Source organism: Solanum tuberosum, unplaced genomic scaffold (genome assembly GCF_000226075.1).
Source record: "Solanum tuberosum cultivar DM 1-3 516 R44 unplaced genomic scaffold, SolTub_3.0 scf00750, whole genome shotgun sequence".
Taxonomy (NCBI): Eukaryota; Viridiplantae; Streptophyta; class Magnoliopsida; order Solanales; family Solanaceae; genus Solanum; species Solanum tuberosum.
The window spans coordinates 79,303-98,088 of NW_006239666.1; the positions used below are offsets into that span (position 1 = coordinate 79,303).

The 18,786-nt window shown below is 34.6% G+C and overlaps 2 protein-coding genes across 2 annotated transcripts; both read right to left on the reverse strand.

Annotated features, from left to right (window-relative positions):
• Positions 1–3,856: 3,856 nt before the first annotated feature.
• On the reverse strand, positions 3,857–15,779 carry LOC102594873 (uncharacterized). The gene is made up of 13 exons (XM_006367254.2): positions 15,418–15,779; positions 11,263–12,010; positions 10,566–11,089; positions 9,150–9,269; positions 8,802–8,867; positions 7,712–7,822; positions 6,857–6,933; positions 6,341–6,408; positions 6,086–6,199; positions 5,805–5,983; positions 5,596–5,664; positions 5,088–5,243; positions 3,857–4,333 (listed from the first exon to the last, which is right to left on the reverse strand). The coding sequence occupies exons 1-13, from the start codon at positions 15,472–15,474 to the stop codon at positions 4,253–4,255; spliced, it is 2,370 nt and encodes a 789-aa protein (XP_006367316.1). The 5' UTR covers positions 15,475–15,779; the 3' UTR covers positions 3,857–4,252.
• Positions 15,780–17,033: 1,254 nt separating this feature from the next.
• LOC102595211 (probable glutathione S-transferase) lies at positions 17,034–18,570 on the reverse strand. The gene is made up of 2 exons (XM_006367255.2): positions 18,243–18,570; positions 17,034–17,649 (listed from the first exon to the last, which is right to left on the reverse strand). The coding sequence occupies exons 1-2, from the start codon at positions 18,549–18,551 to the stop codon at positions 17,293–17,295; spliced, it is 666 nt and encodes a 221-aa protein (XP_006367317.1). The 5' UTR covers positions 18,552–18,570; the 3' UTR covers positions 17,034–17,292.
• Between the last annotated feature and the right edge of the window lie 216 nt (positions 18,571–18,786).

An 18,786-nucleotide genomic window follows, 5' to 3' on the forward strand; every position in this document is an offset into this window, starting at 1 on the left:
GTCCATTTTGGGTATTTAGGAGCCAATTTGTAGGAATTGGACGATTTTCTCAATTTTTGTGTGTGTGTTAGCCCATGAATATTTAAGTGATACATCTTCCAAATGATTTTTTTGTGAAATATTTATGGAACACTTGTAGGGAGTTGGGGAAGTAGTACGTGCAAATCACCATTTTCAGAGTCCATTATGAGTATTCAGGGGCTAATTTAATGGAATTAAGTGATTTTCTCAGTTTTTTGTGTATTAACCCATGACTATTTTGGTGATATAACTTTCAGACAATTTCTTTTTGAAACCTTTATGGAACCCTCCGTAGGGAGTTGGGGGAGCAATACGTATAGTCCCACCATTTTGAGTCCATTTTGGCGTTTAGTGGACAATTTATATGAATTGGGTGATTTTCTCAATTTTTTGTGGTTTAGCCCATGAATATTAATTTTTTGATGATATGACTTTCAGATGATATCTTTGCGAAACCTTTATGGAATCCTTCGTAGGGAGTTAAGGGAGAAGTGCATACACTATTACCATTTTTAGAGTCTATTTTGGGTCTTTAGGGGCCAATTTATAGGAATTAGAAAAAAATTTCAATTTTTATATGTCTTAGCCCATGAATATTTTGATGATATGATTTTCGGATGATTTCTTTGCGAAACCTCTATGGAACGCTCCGTATGAAGTTGGGGGAATAATATGTATAGTCTCACCATTTTCGAAATCTATTTTGGGTATTTAGGGGCCAATTTACAGGAATTAAACGATTTCTCAATTTTTGTGTGTGACACTTATGAATATTTTGGTGATATGACTTCCAGACGATCTTTTGAAAACCTTTATGGAACCCTCCGTAAGGATTTGGGGAGCAATACGTACAATCTCACTATTTTCGGAGTCCATATAGGTATATAGGGGGAAATTTACAGAAATTAGGTGATTTTCTCAATTTTCGTGTGTGTTATCCCATAATATTTTGTTAATATAGCTTTCGGATGATTTCTTTGTGTAACCTTTTAGCTCATAAAATTTATAAGATAATACACACAATTTTTTTTAGCTCAAACAGGATTGATCACACATTTTAAAAAATTTATAAGACAATACACACAAAAAATGAGATAATCCATCAATCCTATTGTGAGACCTATAAACTTTTAAACTAGCGACGTATGCCCTGAGGAAACCACAAGCATTGTCTAGTAGGTTATCAGAAAAAGACCCACTAAATTTGAGTTTAAATGGAGTTGATCACATATATTTTGATAAATTTATGAACTAATACACACGAGAAGTCAAGCTAATCAAGAATTCTGTTTCGTGACCCATAAAGTCCAAAAAAAATAATGCCTGCCCCTGGGAAATTATGAGTATCCTTTACAAAATTTGAGCTCAAACAAAGTCGGTTGCACATATTTCAAAAAATTCATGGCAAATACACACAAAAAAATGAGATAATTTTGGATTCCTATTTTGTGACCTATGAACTTCAAAAAGAGTTATAATTACCCCTAAAGAATTATGAGTATCATTTACTAGGTCATCACGAATGGACACACAGAAACTGAGTTCAAACAAAACTTGTCACACATCTATATTACCTTAAAAGTATGAACTCCTAACTTGAATGTTAAATTACTAAAATATCTCTAACTTAGGTTATGCCTTTTTCAATCACTTGTGACTTTTTCGATAAATTGTGACTATTTTCAAAGAGTTGTGATTTTTCATTGAGTTGTGACTTTTTCAAAAGAGTTATGACTTTTTCAATAAGTTGTGACTTTTTCAAAGGTTTATAACAAACGTCGCTAAAAGTTAATATTCGTGGCAACTAAAACCGCCACTAAATTATATAACAATTGCCGCTAAAAGATAGTATTAGTGGCAACTAAAATCATTAAACTATTGCCGCTAAAAGATCGTATTAGTGGCAACTAAAGTCGCCACTAAATCATTAAAATATTGCCGCAAAAATGTAGTATTAGTGGCAACTACAGTCGCCACTAAATCATTAACTATTGCTGCAAAAAGGTGCTATTAGTGGCAACTAAAGTCGCCACTAAATCATTAACTATTGCAGCTAAAAGGTGCTATTAGTGGCAACTAAAGTCGCCACTAATTCATTAACCTATTGCCGCTAAAAGGTAGTATTAGTGGCAACTAAATTCGCCACTAAATCATTAACCTATTGCCGCTAAAAGGTAGTATTAGTGGCAAATAAAACCGCCACTAATTCATATAATAGCCCCTATTGCTGCTAAAAGGTCGTATTAGTGGCAACTAAAGTCGCCACTAAATCATTAAACTATTGCCGCTTAAAGGTAGTAATAGTGGCAACTAAAGTCGCCACTAAATCATTTAACTGTTGCCGCTAAAAGATAATATTAGTGGCAACAAAAATCGCCACCAAATAAAATAACTGCCGCTAAAAGGTAGTATTAGTGGCAACTATAGTCGCCACTAAATCATTAAACTATTGCCGCTAAAAGGTGCTATTAGTGGCAACTAAAGTCGCCACTAAATCATTAACCTATTGCCGCTAAAAGGTAGTATTAGTGGCAACTATAGTCGCCACTAAATCATTAAACTATTGCCGCTAAAAGGTGCTATTAGTGGCAACTAAAGTCGCCACTAAATCATTAACCTATTGCCGCTAAAAGGTAGTATTAGTGGCAACTATAGTCGCCACTAAATCATTAAACTATTGCCGCTAAAAGGTGCTATTAGTGGCAACTAAAGTCGCCACTAAATCATTAACCTATTGCCGCTAAAAGGTAGTATTAGTGGCAACTATAGTCGCCACTAAATCATTAAACTATTGCCGCTAAAAGGTGCTATTAGTGGCAACTAAAGTCGCCACTAAATCATTAACCTATTGCCGCTAAAAGGTAGTATTAGTGGCAACTATAGTCGCCACTAAATCATTAAACTATTGCCGCTAAAAGGTGCTATTAGTGGCAACTAAAGTCGCCACTAAATCATTAACCTATTGCCGCTAAAAGGTAGTATTAGTGGCAACTATAGTCACCACTAATCATTAACCTATTGCCGCTTAAATCATTAAACTATTGCCGCTAAAAGGTAGTAATAGTGGCAACTAAAGTCGCCACTACATCATTTAACTATTGCCGCTAAAAGATAATATTAGCAACAAAAATCGCCACTAAATAAAATAACAGTTGCTGCTAAAAGGTAGTATTAGTGGCAACTTAAACCGCCACTAAATAATATAATAGTCGCCGCTAAAAGAAAGTTTTAGTTGTTACAAAACCACCGCAATCATATATGAAACGCCGCTAAAAGTGAGTATTAGTGGCAACATAAACCGCCACTAATTCATAAAATAGTCACCGCTAAAAGTAAGTGTTACTGGCTACAAAAACCACCACTAATTCCTATACCAGTCGCCACTAAAATTTTGTTTACAGGCAACTAAATTCGCCACTAAATCAAATAACCATTGCAGCTAAATGATAGTATTAGTGGCAAATAAAACCGCCACTAATTCATATAATAGCCACCATTAAAATCTAGTATTTTGAAAAATTATGAACTAATAACAAAAAGACAAATCTAGAAACCAAACTTTGAGTTTACATTAAATATTTAATTCTAAGCCTAATTATTATTATATATTAACTTGAGTTCATTGTAGGAACCATCTATTAATGTCATAACTTTACAATTGAGCTAAGTCTAAGGATCTATCAAAACCAAACTCTCTACCCTAATGTGGCATAAGATTTGTATACATCTTATCCTTCCTAGGTTCTATTAAAATTTTAAATTTAAATGTTCAAAAACTATACTAAAAATACAACTTAAAATGTTGATTGAAATCCATGCAATTTGACTCTCGATAAACAAAAAGGTGACGAGTAGGTATTAGGCCTAAAAACAAAATCAACAAATACATTAGTACTACGACAACACCAAAAGTAATTAAAAAGACATTATTTCTCGAAGGTAAATGATACATTTGATCCTTTTCCTCTTTTCTCCCACTATTAATTCACAAGTAAAACTATATCTTCTAAATATTTAATATAATATTTAACCAAACTTCATCTTGTTGCCAAATCTGTGAAGTAATCAATCATTTCTTCTAAATACCTCTTTGAAGCAATTTGCTTCTTCTGGGAAATGAATTGGGACTATGAATCACTAATAGAACACGAAAACCATCTCCATCTGGTTACCAAAAATACAAGGCGCGGAGGAGCAAAAAGAGCTTATATGATGTACAAAACTCATTGAACTAAATAAGCTTGCTGGTTCTCCGCTTTGATGGTCCTCCAGGGAATAGCTTTATTATCCATCCCAAGACCCGTTCCACCACCTGATGCAAAAGAGGAAAGTATATTCAAAGAGAAGGCATCGACTATCAAGTTTAATTAGAAGGAGCTGAGGAAGCAAAAGAGTGAGAACAGTTAGACACCAAGAGGACGAACACCTCATAACCATATGACAAGCTGTGTTATACTGTTATTCCAAGATCTCTAAATGACACAAAACTACAGAAGGTTAGAGTTTGTTGGAGAAAAGAGTGTTTGACTGGCTCTAAAAAAGAAAAAAAAAAAGGCAACAGTCCTTTTGGTAGGCTTTTTAAGGCGATGCTGCATCATAGCCATTGCTGTCACTAGCTAAGCTATGTAAGAACCTCTACCATTTGTGGGTGTTTGAAAACTGGTATTTATATTTTATGGTGTTTCTACATCACTGACAGATCTGTTAAGCTCCAGCAGTAGCTTAGAGTAAAAGAAAGAATTTCAAACTTAGTTATCTCTTAGCCTATAAAAGAACTAAAGCAGCTTACTCTTGAAGCATGACTTAAAAGTTAAATAACGAATCTGAGGGCACAAGCCGCAACGGTATTGGCATTCCATGCCAACTTAAACTTTAATTCGAAATACAAAGTGAAAATATAAGTAAAATTGTTAAAAGTTAACAGAAAGGGGCAAAGAAGATAACTTTAAGAGGATGGAGGTTTATAAGCATATGGAAGCAGTTATATTTACACGTCATATTACAGTACAAGAAAGGTTCACACAACACCTTTATAGAATGAAAAGTTTCAAGGTAGGTAATTTTACCTCATCACCTTCATCAGCATATGTGGTGCTGTCCTGCACAGATAAAGCATCTGGTAGCCTTGTTTGGTTATTACCAGTTGCCATGCTTTGAGCAGTCAAAAGCTCCAATCTTTGTGTTTGAGCTTCAAGCTTTCGGGTTAAGTCCTTGTTTAACTCCTATACTCCACAAGGAACAAAACAAAATCCATCAAACAAGTGTAGAGAGAGAATATTATTAGTATCCAAGCAGTGAACTTTTAATTGCACTTCCCAACACAAAGCACCACATGAAGATTAATAGATGTTGAAAGAACATGTGCAAGCATACTTACAAAAGGGAGACTTGATCAAAAAAAAATTACATTTGCAATAAAACATTGGTGGTTTATATTAGAAGCAACAGAAAGGAAAAAAGATGAAAAAGAATCCTAAAGGTGAAAATAATTTGACTCACATATTAGATCCTAAAGAGAAATTTTTTTTGGATGATAATACTAACAACTGACAAGGATAGCTTCCCTCAAATTACCTGCAATTCAGAGCACTGAGATGATTCCAGTGACAAGGCTTTCATCAACTCTTCTTTCTCCAAGGTTAACTATAAGCATCCAAGTTGGAAGAAAATTATTCAATTCTTTTGAATGGTAAAAATGCCTTGAAGTATATAAAACAGCTAAGCAGACAGGTAGTCGAGGGTGCAAAAATGATCAGTCTCAAGGATTTTATGCGAGAAGCTACCTCAGAAATCAATGTATTGATGCTTTGAATCATCCTTATCTGATCTGGAGGAACGGCCGTCGATAAACTTTCAAGACTGAGCTGGTCATTCTCAGATAGATATGAAAAGGTGGGGCCCTCAGTACTGCGAACTCCCAAGTTAGGGCCATCCATGGTAGTATTTACGATATTTTCTTCACCTGAATCAATACAACACCACATAATTGAAATCTACAAAAATGTTAAAATATACATAAAGAGGCATCCTGAAGATGTAATCTGTGAAATCTGAAACCACATACGGAGATCCTCTGTTGAAGTTGATACATCTTTTTTACTAGGCATACTCCTGCTAACATCAAGTGACTTGCCACTATCAGAAGTTTTTCGTAGTTTCGCCTGCAAGAGCTTCTTTTCTGTTGAGAGAAAGAAAACAAAGATGTCGTTACATGTACAAGAAACTGGTGGAAAGAAATAGCAACTCTATATCACTCTAAACCAATTACAAGCAAAATCACTCGAATCAAAAAAAGGTTCTTTAACTATCAGCATCTTACCTTCTTTTAGAGAATCAATTGTTGACAGCAGATCCTGGCGTTCCTTTCCAAGGCTAGCCATTTTCTTTCTGCAGCGATTAAGAGAGAGTCGAATGACATCAACACCCACATTTTATGCAATTTACAAGAGTCAATGAGTAAGGCAAAACGACTCAATTCTGACTTCTAAAATTTATAGCAATCTTCGCTATCCTTTCTTGCTAATATACATTTTGACAAGTAGATGGAAGTAACCAATATGCGTTACAACAACTACTAAAGTTTCCTCCATTGCAAGCACCAGGAAAGGCACAGAAAGTTTTTGGCAGCACTTTATATGAAAGTGAATGGTGTTACAAAAAGGTAGACATGAATATCTGATACGTGGGATATCTAGTTTCCCTTAGCTTTTATCCCAATGGATAAAGGAGAGATGGGAGGGAATGAACAATAAAAGCGAAAGATGACTATGACCAGATCAGAGTTAGGAGGGAAAACTATGGCCTAGAAGTGTGCACAGGCAAGTTTTGAGCATACTTGAAAGAAGATATTTCAGCTTGTGATTTCTCTAATTCCCTCTCCAGTTTAAGCTCATTAGATCTCAGACGAAGTGCCTGCAAGATTATTTTGACAAAGTTATTATCTCAAAGTGGAGGAAATTATCATCTATCAGAAAAACAAATGGCCGCACTTAATAATCAATTTTGAAGAAAAGAAATCTAGAAAAGGCACAGTTTCAAAAAGGTGAGTAGACTGTTCCGAAATTCTAATATCAACAGGAAATATAATCAACGAAGGAACATGAAAGAACTATATGCACTGATCCAAAGGAAAAATTAAAATGACAACAAAGATTGGATCTAAACCATTAGAACAAGGACAAAAGATCAGACTCCACATACCACCTCAGTATTACATGGCAAACATTGATCTAAACAGTATTACATGTGACAGACATTGAAAAGATACCTCAGTGAGGACTTAGTGAAGGCTACCATATGGGTTCTAATATAGCCTCACTCTAAACTTTAAAAGTGATTATAGCAAGATACTCCGCATTAGATGTGTCGGCTAATCAATATAACAGACTTTGCTGGGCACACACAAAGCTAAGTTTGCTTCAAGTTCAACAAACATGAAATATCAATAAAAACTAAACATTATCAACGATTAGATTTTCGATATGATAGTTCTAGTAATACAATTTATCTTTTGAAACAAGGGTATGTTCCTCTTCCAAAGTATAAGAAAACCGAATATGTCTAACTTAACTATCTCTTTAATCAAATAGGATAACTTAGCAGATGTAAATGATGTTGAAATTCATTTTAAATTCTCAATAAGGGCTTTGTGAAGGATTTGGCAATACAAGGCAATGCCACTATTGGTTACCTTCTCTTCCAAACCAATCACTTCAGAAGCCAATAGCTTAGCACGTTCATCTGCAGCATTACATTCAAATTGTACGCTTGCATATTCCATTTTCACAGCTTCAAGTTCGACCTGCTTACATTAGATGCAATGACAAAGAAAATTACATACCTCAAAGATTATGGTAAGAATCAAGTCAATTATGATGAACAGAACTCAACAGGCTATGTTAGTACAAAGATAGCTTGCCAGACATCTGAACTAATCTCAACATGAGAAACCAGTTCATTCCACAATACCGATTCCAAAAGTGTTCTCCAACATAAGGGTCACAGGTGTATCCTTGAATATAGAGTTAAGATGAATGAACACATTCTTCAACATGCATTAGCATAGCAGATACGGTTCAAATGGTATCTATTTATGAAATTTGTATCTGGAAAACCATTAAACACCACATAGAGAATTTGTTGCACCTTGCTGACCAAATTACAGACAAAACAAAGGTACTTCATGAAGCCTCCTCAAAACTGAAGAAAGGGGGTGACCAAGAACTAAGGTTTTAATGTTGGAAATTTATTTTTATTAAATAAAAATATAAACCACCAATGTGACGTACTTAGACAAGAAAGATCATTGGATGCTTCAACATAGAGACTGGTCACCCCTCTTTCTTCTCCAAGTCAATCAAATAATTATTTGTGACTAGGCATTTCTTCTGTTTCTAAACAGCAGAAATAAATGTGATTGTTTGGATTTTCCATTCTTTATTTTTATAACTGAGTAATGTATGAAATGCCTTACCAAATATTTCTGCTGTTTAGAAACAAAAGAACAAAATTGCACGTAACTTTCCGCGACATCCTTGTTGTGCTACAACTTTTAAAATGTCATATCAACAATAGTAAAGAAAATAGGTCATTTCATTTCTTTGTCGATCAACTTGAAAATGTATCCAGATAAAATCAGTGGAAGACACTAACACCCACTACCACTAATTGACAATTTTAGCTATGTTGTGCAATGTAACTTAAGGTGTACATGCAAAAAGGAATACAGATCAGGGAATATAACAATAATTGGGAGTAAGCAAGTGAGTTTTGTTACAAACCAGTTGTGCTTTAATTTCCTCCTGCAGTTCTTCTATGTCGGTCTTTAATTGGCTAACAAAACTGCCCTGGAAAAGAAAATTAAGCAACTGATTGGAGCAAGAAACTCATTTCTTCAAATAGATAACAAAATATTCCGAGAATGTTAGACATGCATACTATACTTGGTACAACAAATGTTAGCTGGTGTTACATGAGCAAACCCTTAAGGAAAAGATGTGGCTAGTGTACTACATATTTGAAGGTTGTAACATGCTTCATAGTAAATAATTTATTCAACTTCCGACAAGTTAAATGTGTGTTCTTTGAGTGCGGGAATATATATTTTATATATGAACAGAAAAGTGTACCTGTTGATTATAACTCTCTGTCAGGGCTGAATTTTCAGCAGCTAGAGACTCTGCTAGAACTCGCGAAGCCTCAAGAGCACGTTGTGAAGAAAACTTCTCTTGTGTTAAATCTTCAATATGCTGTCAAAAATGTAAAAGTACACATCATGCAAGTATTTGACAATTTAAGACCTGCTGTGAAATGCTACATCCCTGAGAGTCATGCAATCATGCATGACCTCTATCATCCTCATCCATTGTCCCTCATTGTAAATGCAAGAGACAATTCTTAATCTTGCCAGTTTCTCTGACCAGGCACCTGAAGAGTGCTCTTGTACTGACACATTCAACAGGCGAAATAACTATCAGATGGAAAGTGTTTTCTAACTATAAAGAAAAGATCTTTTTTAAGATGAAAGAACAAGCAATGTAATTGGCAGGTGTTCACTTCACATCAGAGCCTGTTTATTAAGATATTTCATGTGTTAGATTATTTTACTTTGTTAAGCTTAATCTCTATACAGTCACAGACCTTTCCAGGTTCATGTACAATAATATAGAAAATAAACAAACCTGACTAATGCACACCTCAAGATTAGCGGCATTATTCTAGCTTACTAACATTTTTCGCATCGCATTCAACTTTATTGAGCCACAATCCACTATATTTAAAAATTAATTCTAGTCTACACATTTCAATGTGAAACACTCAAAATCGTGCCGTCAATTCTCAGAATCTGTATCATTTATAGAAAATTTGGTAGCTCAACTTCTGCAGTTCTCTCCAAGGTGCTTCAAATAACTGGTAACCAGATGGCTTTATTATTGGTGCAATGTACTGACTACTAAGAATAAGTTTTTCAAATTATATTATTTTGTTGCAGTTAGTGTTCAGAATGCTTTGTTATGCTTTCAATCCCGATTGTTCTTTTCCTGGACTGTTTTCCCTTGAGTCGAGGGTCTATCAGAAACAACCTCTCTACCTCTGTGATTGGGGTAAGGCCTGCATACACTCTACCATCTCCATACCCCACTTTGCGGGACTACACTGGGTATGTTCTGGTAGTTTTTAAATTATAATGCCTTTGCTGACACGAAATTACAACTCCCCCTAAACTTCAAAATTAAAGAGGAAAAAAGAGAAAACAAGGGGGAAAAGAGCATGAAAGAAAGTCAAGAAGGATTCATAACATCCCAGCCGAACAGAGAAAACTTGCTTCATAAAGGGACAATTGATCGAGACAATTTAAAATGACTAAGCCAAACAAAACGAAAAGGTTTTCCATTCTAATAATGATTTCTATCCTGAAGCAGCAGAGTGCTTTTCATATATTAACCATCAAATAGCAGTATTTTCAAACTAAATTTTGACTTTGAAGACATCCTCTGACCTAAACTTATCACTTTCTAAAGCAAGGGAAATAAATGTAAAGAAACCTGTTCTAAAGCAGCAAAGTCTTCATTCTGTTTTTGTGCAAAAGACTGATAACGGTTGTCCATGTTCCCCGTGTCTTTCTCAGCATGATGATTCAACTGATCAGACCCACTTGCAGAAAAAGTTGAAGAATTCATCATGTTCCTGGAGTTGGACGATTCCAAAGTGTCCATGGGATGAACCTTTGGATCAAATCTGTCTGCAGAAACTGATTCAGTTGGAGAAGAGGATACCACAGGAACTTTTGAAATGTTGATGGAATCAAGGAAAGACGGACGAGATTTCCTCCCAACAGTGGCTGTAGACAATTTTGAATTACTAGAAGAACTTCTTGCTTCAGAACTGATGCCCTCATATTTAGAATCAGATTCCCAAGAAGAAGAATTATTATTCATGTAAAAACCAGAGTTGTTGAACTGGCCATACCCAATATCAGAAACTATAGAACTATTAGCTTCAACAGTACCATCTCTTTGCCCATCTTCCAAAGAAAACTTTGTACTGCTGGTTGTGGGGAGCATATGATCTATAAAAAAGAAAAAAGAAAAAAAAAGGGAAATAGCTGTCAGATTATGCAACCCCAATTGATTAACTGGATAGATGAATAACAGGTAGGCAATGAGGTTCTCTAGGTAAAGAGAAAGCACAATAAAGGATTAAAAAAAGTAAAAACGAAATTCAAAATTACCATAAAGTTACCTTCATATGATGAGGAAGTTAACCCACTAGCCCAACGATCCATAAAACCTGGTTTTTCTTGCAGATGAGGACCACGGGAGTTTTCAGGTGAAACATTAGCAGGAAAAGCATGAGAAGTACTAGTGTTCATTACAGAAAGATCCTTTGTTTTATTTTCCTCTAGTTCGCTTTTAGCTACACCATCATGACTAAACAAACCGGAAAATTTACTGTAACTGGGGAATGATGACAGAAAATTAGGTGTAGAATGCCTAGTATTAAATCCAAATCCAACACTTCCTAAGGCTCCATCATTCTCTGTCTTCTCAGGGGGATTATAACTATCACTGAATTGTTCAGATAACTTAGGTTTCTCATCACCCTTAAGCACTTTATCTCTAAAATGAGATGACATAGAGATGGAAGAAGTAAAACCATGATTGTTTCCACTAACAGTAGAAGTAGTGCTAGCATCATTATCATTGTTGTGTAAACTATGAGTAGAACTAGCATTAGCATCATAGGAAGAAGCGAAACCACTCTTCTGTGCAAGATCAGGATTCTTGAAATCATGCGTAACATCTACTCGAGATAACTCTGAAACAGCTCCACCAACGGCATCAGATGTACCAGCTCCACGAGAGTCAGTGATTCTTGTGTGTTCACTGTCCAAAGGTTGGTTATCAAAGCCTCCACCCGAACCATGAGGTTGATTATTGGAAGTTGACTTTTTTGCCTTCTCAGCTTTCTTTTTGCGGAACTCTTCTAGCTGCAAACGATACGAGATAAAGAATTATAAGATCAAAGAAAAGTTAAAGCAAAACTAATAAAAGGAAAAGATTCTATATTTAGAATTCAGGCAACCAGTTGCAGATTAACAACATTGATAGGACGACGAGGAGGACAACGGAGCCGAAAAGGTTTTGACTGTTAAAAGAGAACTAGGTCATGGCTTTGCTCCAACTCATGATGATTAGCAATTTATCTACCATTATGAAAAAGAGAAGGCATGAAGCATGAAACAAAAAACAAACAATTGTATGATCCAAGAATTAGCCTTCAGGAGTGGCGGCAACTATCTTGATTGATCAATGAAAATGAATGTGGTTTTTTTACCGCACTGGATCTACGAGAGAAGTTAATAGATGGATAAACTTCTTCTTTTATAACAATAGATGAATAGGCTTCTTTGGAATCATGGAATATGATTTGGAGAATGACTGGAGTTCGCGTGTCTGGCAAGCTAGAGATCACCACTCACCAGAGCATAGAACGAGAATTTCTTTTCTTGCAACCATGGAAAACATCAACTGTTCAAGTCTTATTATCTCCAACTCAGGCACTTACTCAATACAAGGCTAAAGCCCTACATGTAATGCCCAATACAAAGTTCGTGATGCATAGCTTGTTTCATTCATCTTTTTGGTGTGACTCATATGAAATAGGTATAACTGTATAAGTATCTTCTAAATAAATGTGTTCGTTGCGTGTAAATCTTTTAGGAGACATGTTCCGATCCTGATGAAAGAATGTACAGGAGTTTAATAATGACCGTTCTTTAGAGACAGCGTTTTACAAGTATACACGCCATTAATTAACTAATACTATAATGGAGTACATGCTATAAATGAGCTAATACTCCAACCGGATATTCATTAATTAACTAATAAGTATCACATATTGTTTCCGTTGCTAATCAAGGCATAATAATAGGCATATTCTTTCTCCAAATAATAGGCATAAGGGAAAAAAAGAAACTATCCAAGCTAACACTATCCTGCTAATGTTCACCCTATATAAAGGATAATGTGCATGTGATTACAATTTACAAATAAGTTAAGTATTGATAAGATCCCATTGATCTTAATTGAAATCCGGTCCATGAAAAGCTTTATACAACGATCATATGTTGCATATTCGGCTGAACTCAAGCCAAGAGGAAAGCATCCAAAAATCTGAACAGCTCAAGAAGCCACTTATTCAAGTGTCTCTAGTGTCACTGCATCGCCTAGCTTTCTTCATTTCATACTAGTTACCTTTACATATTCTGATATTAGAGGCTCTTTCATTGACATAGAAAATGGTCTACGCAATGATAATTTTTCCTCGCATCTCACCTAAGTATAACTTTTTATGACTGCTGAAAGCTAGTATTATTCAAACTAGTATAAAAGAAAAATGTGCTACAAAATGTGTTCTCAAGCAACAACATCAACTGGTTTCTCGGTGTGACTAAATATGTAGTTGAAACTTGCACCAAAGGTGAAAGGCTCTAAAAAGAGCGTTAGGTCTATTGCATCTTTAAGCGCAAAGTGAAATTGAAGTGTGGGCTTGGTAAAAATAAGGTGCAATGAAAGGGGGAAAATGTATTTATACAGAAATATGTAATTCAAGTAAAAGGTAACAAATTCATTCATAATCTTTTCCTTAACAACTATGTAATACACTTATTTGCCGATTAAATTTGTTGTTTAATACAGCTCCATTCAAGCTAGAATTCATGGCAGTGATGTGCAAGCCTCAGTTCCTTGCCTTCACAGCGCAACTTAAGCGAGGTGAAGCGCCCTCCCTGAGTTTTTCTGAGCTTCAGGGCGTGCACCTTAAATGAGTCTTTGACAACACTGACTGAAATTTTGCTTAAAATGTGGTGTAGTGGCCCGCAGTTAGATCATTCCGCCCTTGATTATAGAAATTACCCACAGGAAAAGCTAAGTTAAAGTCAGATCAGGGCAGCCCATCTCAAAATTTTCCCATCATTGGGACATATCAATAGATACTATTTTTGTTAATCTAAGTATGCACAAAATAAATACTCCCTCCATTCCAATTTGTTTGCCTTACTTTCCTTTTTAGTCAATTTCAAAAAAGAATGTCTCTTTCCTTTTTTGCCAACTTTTTAATTCCAACATTCCAGATAGCACGTTAAGACCACGAGATTAAAGGGAAATTTGGTACATTAACCATATTCGATGTATCTTTAATTTAAGTATAAAAGATTCAAAAGTCTTCTTTACTTTTTAAACTACATACCAAGTCAAAATCAGACGAAATAAATTGAAATGGAGGGAGTATCTATCTAGCAATTCCCTCATACTACAAATCTTCAGCTCACTAATATTATTCAGAAATCAGAATAAACATTCAGTAAACCAATTTCCTCAACAACCATTCCACTATTTCCACCCGTTTCACCGCAGTACTCGCTCTAGAACAAGCACTAAATGATAGAAAAACATAAAACATTGCTCAAATAATGTGTTAGAACATCCTAAATCAAAAAAGATTCATTCTTTTCCACCAATCTAGTAATCCAACTAAAAACAAAAGGACAAACCGATGCACTAAGCTCCTTCTATACGCGGGATTCGGAAATGCGCAATTTTACCTAGAATCTAGTAATCCAACTAAAAACAAAAGGACAAACTGATGCACTAAGATCCTTCTATACATGGGATTCAAAAATACACAATTTTACCTAGAATCTAGAAATCCAACTAAAAACAAAAGTACAAACCGATGCACTAAGCTCCTTCTATACGCGGGATTCGGAAATACACAATTTTGCCTAGAATCTAAAAATCCAACTAAAAACAAAAGGACAAACCAATGCACTAAGCTCCCGCTATACGCAGAGTCCAAAAATATGCAATTTTACCTAGAATCTAGAAATCCAACTAAAAACAAAAGGACAAACCAATGCACTAAGCTCCCGCTATATGCAGAGTTCAGGAATATGCAATTTTACCTAGAATCTAGAAATCCAACTAAAATCAAAAGGACAAACCAATGCACCAAGCTCCCGGTATAGGCAGAGTCCAGAAATATGCAATTTTACTTAGAATCTAGTAATCCAACTGAAACAAAAGGGCAAACCAATGCACTAAGCTCCCGCTATACGCAGAGTCCGAGAATACACAATTTTACCTAGAATCTAATAATCCAACTAAAAACAAAAGGGCACTAAGCTCCCGATATAGGCAGATTCCGGAAATACGCAATTTTACCTAGAATCTAGTAATCCAACTGAAACAAAAGGACAAACCAATGCACTAAGCTCCCGCTATACGCAGAGTCCAGGAATACACAATTTTACCTAGAATCTAGTAATCCAACTAACTAAATGAATTAAATTCAAAACAACAATCATCATAAATCTTTCTGAAAAAAAAATCATACCTTTTTTCTCCCAGCTTGCAAAAGATCTTGCTTTCGCAGAACCTGAGCCGATGCCATTCGAATCCACAAAAAATATTCTTTTCAAAATTCCCTTAAATCATCATCCGAAACCCTAATAATTATCAGATTTTCAACTAAAATACAGATCAATTAGCAATGTAAGTGAATCTGTAGATCAATTTTGATGGATTAAAAAACTTAATTATCGATTTTGGGTAATTAATAGGAAAAAATTGGAGAATTTTGCAAGATAAAAGACGAAAAAGAACCTAAATTTGGATTAAAAGGAATCTAAAAATGGATTTGGAAAGGGAGAAATTAGAAGGAGAACCGAACGGCTCTCTGTTTTTTTTTTCCGGAAATTTGATTTCTCTCTCAAATTTCTTTTTTTTTTACTAATTTAGTTTTATGATTTTTTAATATATTATTTTCTTAAAAAAACTAATTTGATTTTAGAAGTTTGAAAACAGACTCGTAAAAAAAAAAGATTTGGTCTTTTCTTTGATTTTCAATTCGGAATGATGAGCTTCGTCATATTGAATGTAGCTCTCTATTAATTGTTTTATTACACGCAATAAATTGTAACAGAAAATTTTAAAAATTTGAGGGAGCATTTCCTTTTAAGAAAAATGTTTCTATAATTTTGGAAAGTTGTTACACTATTCAGGAATTGAATCTGCAAACTGGGGATTGCATTCGCAGTCCAAGTTGCACAGTCCAGTACTACGAGACTATTTCTCTTCTTTAATTAAGGTAGTTTAAAATTAGTATATATACAAAAATATTGAAAATCTATCCTATATATACAGTGTAATTTTTTACCAATTAGGTTTGAGTGAATCCCTGGAACCACATAGGTCTGCCTCTAACTCTATCGGCTTATTTGGTATGTACAAATTCTTTATTTAGGTTTATGATTGAACTTTAAGAAACGGAAAAGAAGGTAATCAATAGATAATAAAAGATTTACATCCGTCTTTATATAATTGGATATAATTTTATCTACTTTTGAAATAGAATTAAGGTCGTAGAACTTTTACTCCTATTTTAACCTTGCCAAATTGAAAACCTAAATCTTAAAAATGTACAAGTCACGTATAATATGTGTTTGACCCTGATATTTGTGTATCACAAATTTATATCTAATTAAGATTCTTTATGCTATTAATTTCTTTTTTTATCTTCTATATGAATTCACTTGATTTCACTCTCCATTATATTTCTGGTTTATTTATATCCATTTTTTTAGTAAGTCGTTTCGTATTTGATATTAATAGAATTTCAACGTGAAACAAGTGAACTTCACGTGTTCAAATTCTTTGAGAAGACGATCCAGATATATTACGATTTTCTTGTTACTATAACTACCTAAAGTGTTTTCTTTTAAGTGTATAAACCCATTGTTATTCGAGTTGTTGTGATGCTAAACATATCATACATATTCTTTACAATATTCTTCGACGATTGCATAGAATAAAAATGAATACAAAGAATTCATATCAAGATCGAAACATAGTTAACTAACACTTAAAAATTAATGAACTTTGTTCTTTTTTCTTTTTGATTTCCTCTGCTCGATATTTTGTATCTTCATTGAAGCCCGATTTGCTCTAGAATTTTTAGTTTATGAGTTATTACAACAATCTCAAATTAATACACAATAATCACCAGACAAACGGAGTTGATTCCAAGTTAAAGATTCTTATACATTTATTTGAAATACATGGTCTAAGCAACATGAACACATAACCATTAACACACTAGATTCATCCTAGAGCCCAACTATATCATGCTTCACCGAAGTCTCATCGAGAGATATAAAGCGTTCTCTACCTAACAAAGACGATTCTATACTCAGAGCTCGAACCTGCCTCGTTACGGAGATGCTAACATCCTTTCCCTAGCATTTTTCATGTACACAAACATCTCATCACGATTAGGTAAATTATCTTTGATTGCTTTAACTTCTTTGAAGTTTTTAATCCATTTGTTAATACGAGGAAAATTGTGAGGATCAAGTAATTTAACTCCAACAATTTCTTCAATGATTTCCATCCAATGAGAATAACCTCCAAAAGCTATGTCAACAAGTCCAATATTTTCACCACCAAATAATATATTGTTTTCTCCCAAAGCATTTTCCTCTATGGTTTTAAACATTTCAAGGCTCTCCTTTATAGCATTTTGTTGCTTTTCTCCAGTGTTGCAAAACACATTCCATGTATTATGTGACTGCATCACAATTTAACAAAAAAAAAGTTAGGTAATATTACATTTTATTTACGTAATTATATCCTCAACAAGTTCAACGGTGTGAGTTTTGAGTACTAGCTAAGTGGAAACAAAGAAGGATGAGTAAATCTAACTAAGATGAACCAATTGCATACTTGTCAGAGCAGACGATGTTTCAGTTTCAATTTAAGTGTCTTAATTTGATTAGGCATGAAATTTATGTACGAGGGGGGAGGGGAGGGGGGGCGTTCAATAGGTATATATGTAATCTCTTCTTTTTTATTATGGTGACAAGAGAGAGTTGCTCAGATGGTAAGCACTACATACTCACTTCCAATCCTAAGGTTGTGAGTTCGAGTTACCAAGAGAGCAAAAAGGTGGGCCCTCCTAGGACGGGGTTGAAAAAAGAAAAAGAAAAAGAGATTACGGCGGTTGGAAGGTACCGGCAGTTGCTGTCGGCAATCTCTTCCGATTGGCTGTTTTCCGGACCAATCAAAGTAGTCAGAATTTGATTGGTCGAAAATTAGCGAATTTCTAATAGTGACTCCTCAATAGTATGAGAAAAGAAAATACTAATCATATTAACATCATACCTTTTCTTCAATATATTTAACCCAAAATCGAGATGTGGCTCGTTCATATGAATCAGTTGAAAGTAATGGATTCAGTTGCCACATCTCGTTGATGTATTCGACGATGACCATAGACTCACAAATTGTCTTGTCACCATGGATTAACACAGGAACTTTCTTGTGAATCGGATTGTATTTTACAAGCAAAGGACTTTTTTTGGACATGTCTTCATCTATGTACTCATAATTTACTCCCTTTAGCTTTAATGCCCAAATAACTCTATATGTGAAAAAACTAAAAGGAGTACCTATTAACTTCACTGTTTCCATTTTTAAAAAAATGGAAATATTGACTTTTGAGTGGAAAATTGAAGAATGAAAAAACTCACTTGTTCTAGGTAGTATTTATAATGTGTATTTCTTAGTGAATATTGCAACTTGCAAGTTTCAAAATAAGTTTTTATTTCCCTCACACTCTTGTGTGCGAGGTGATGATAAAATTAGTCCATGAAAAATAATCTATTCAATGTTCAAGTTTAAACAGAATAATAACCCGCTCATTTAC

Bases quoted from the DNA above. Each gene is read 5' to 3' on its own strand.
- LOC102595211 (XM_006367255.2), bottom strand. From the start codon at position 18,551: ATGGAAACAGTGAAGTTAATAGGTACTCCTTTTAGTTTTTTCACATAT. The intron at 17,650-18,242 runs GTATGATGTTAA...ATTGTGATGCAG, and splicing joins TTAAATATATTGAAGAAAAG to TCACATAATACATGGAATGT.
- LOC102594873 (XM_006367254.2), bottom strand. From the start codon at position 15,474: ATGGCATCGGCTCAGGTTCTGCGAAAGCAAGATCTTTTGCAAGCTGGG. The intron at 12,011-15,417 runs GTATGATTTTTT...TATCGTTTGCAG, and splicing joins TGCAAGCTGGGAGAAAAAAG to CTAGAAGAGTTCCGCAAAAA. The intron at 5,984-6,085 runs GTATGTGGTTTC...GTATTGATTCAG, and splicing joins AACTTCAACAGAGGATCTCC to GTGAAGAAAATATCGTAAAT.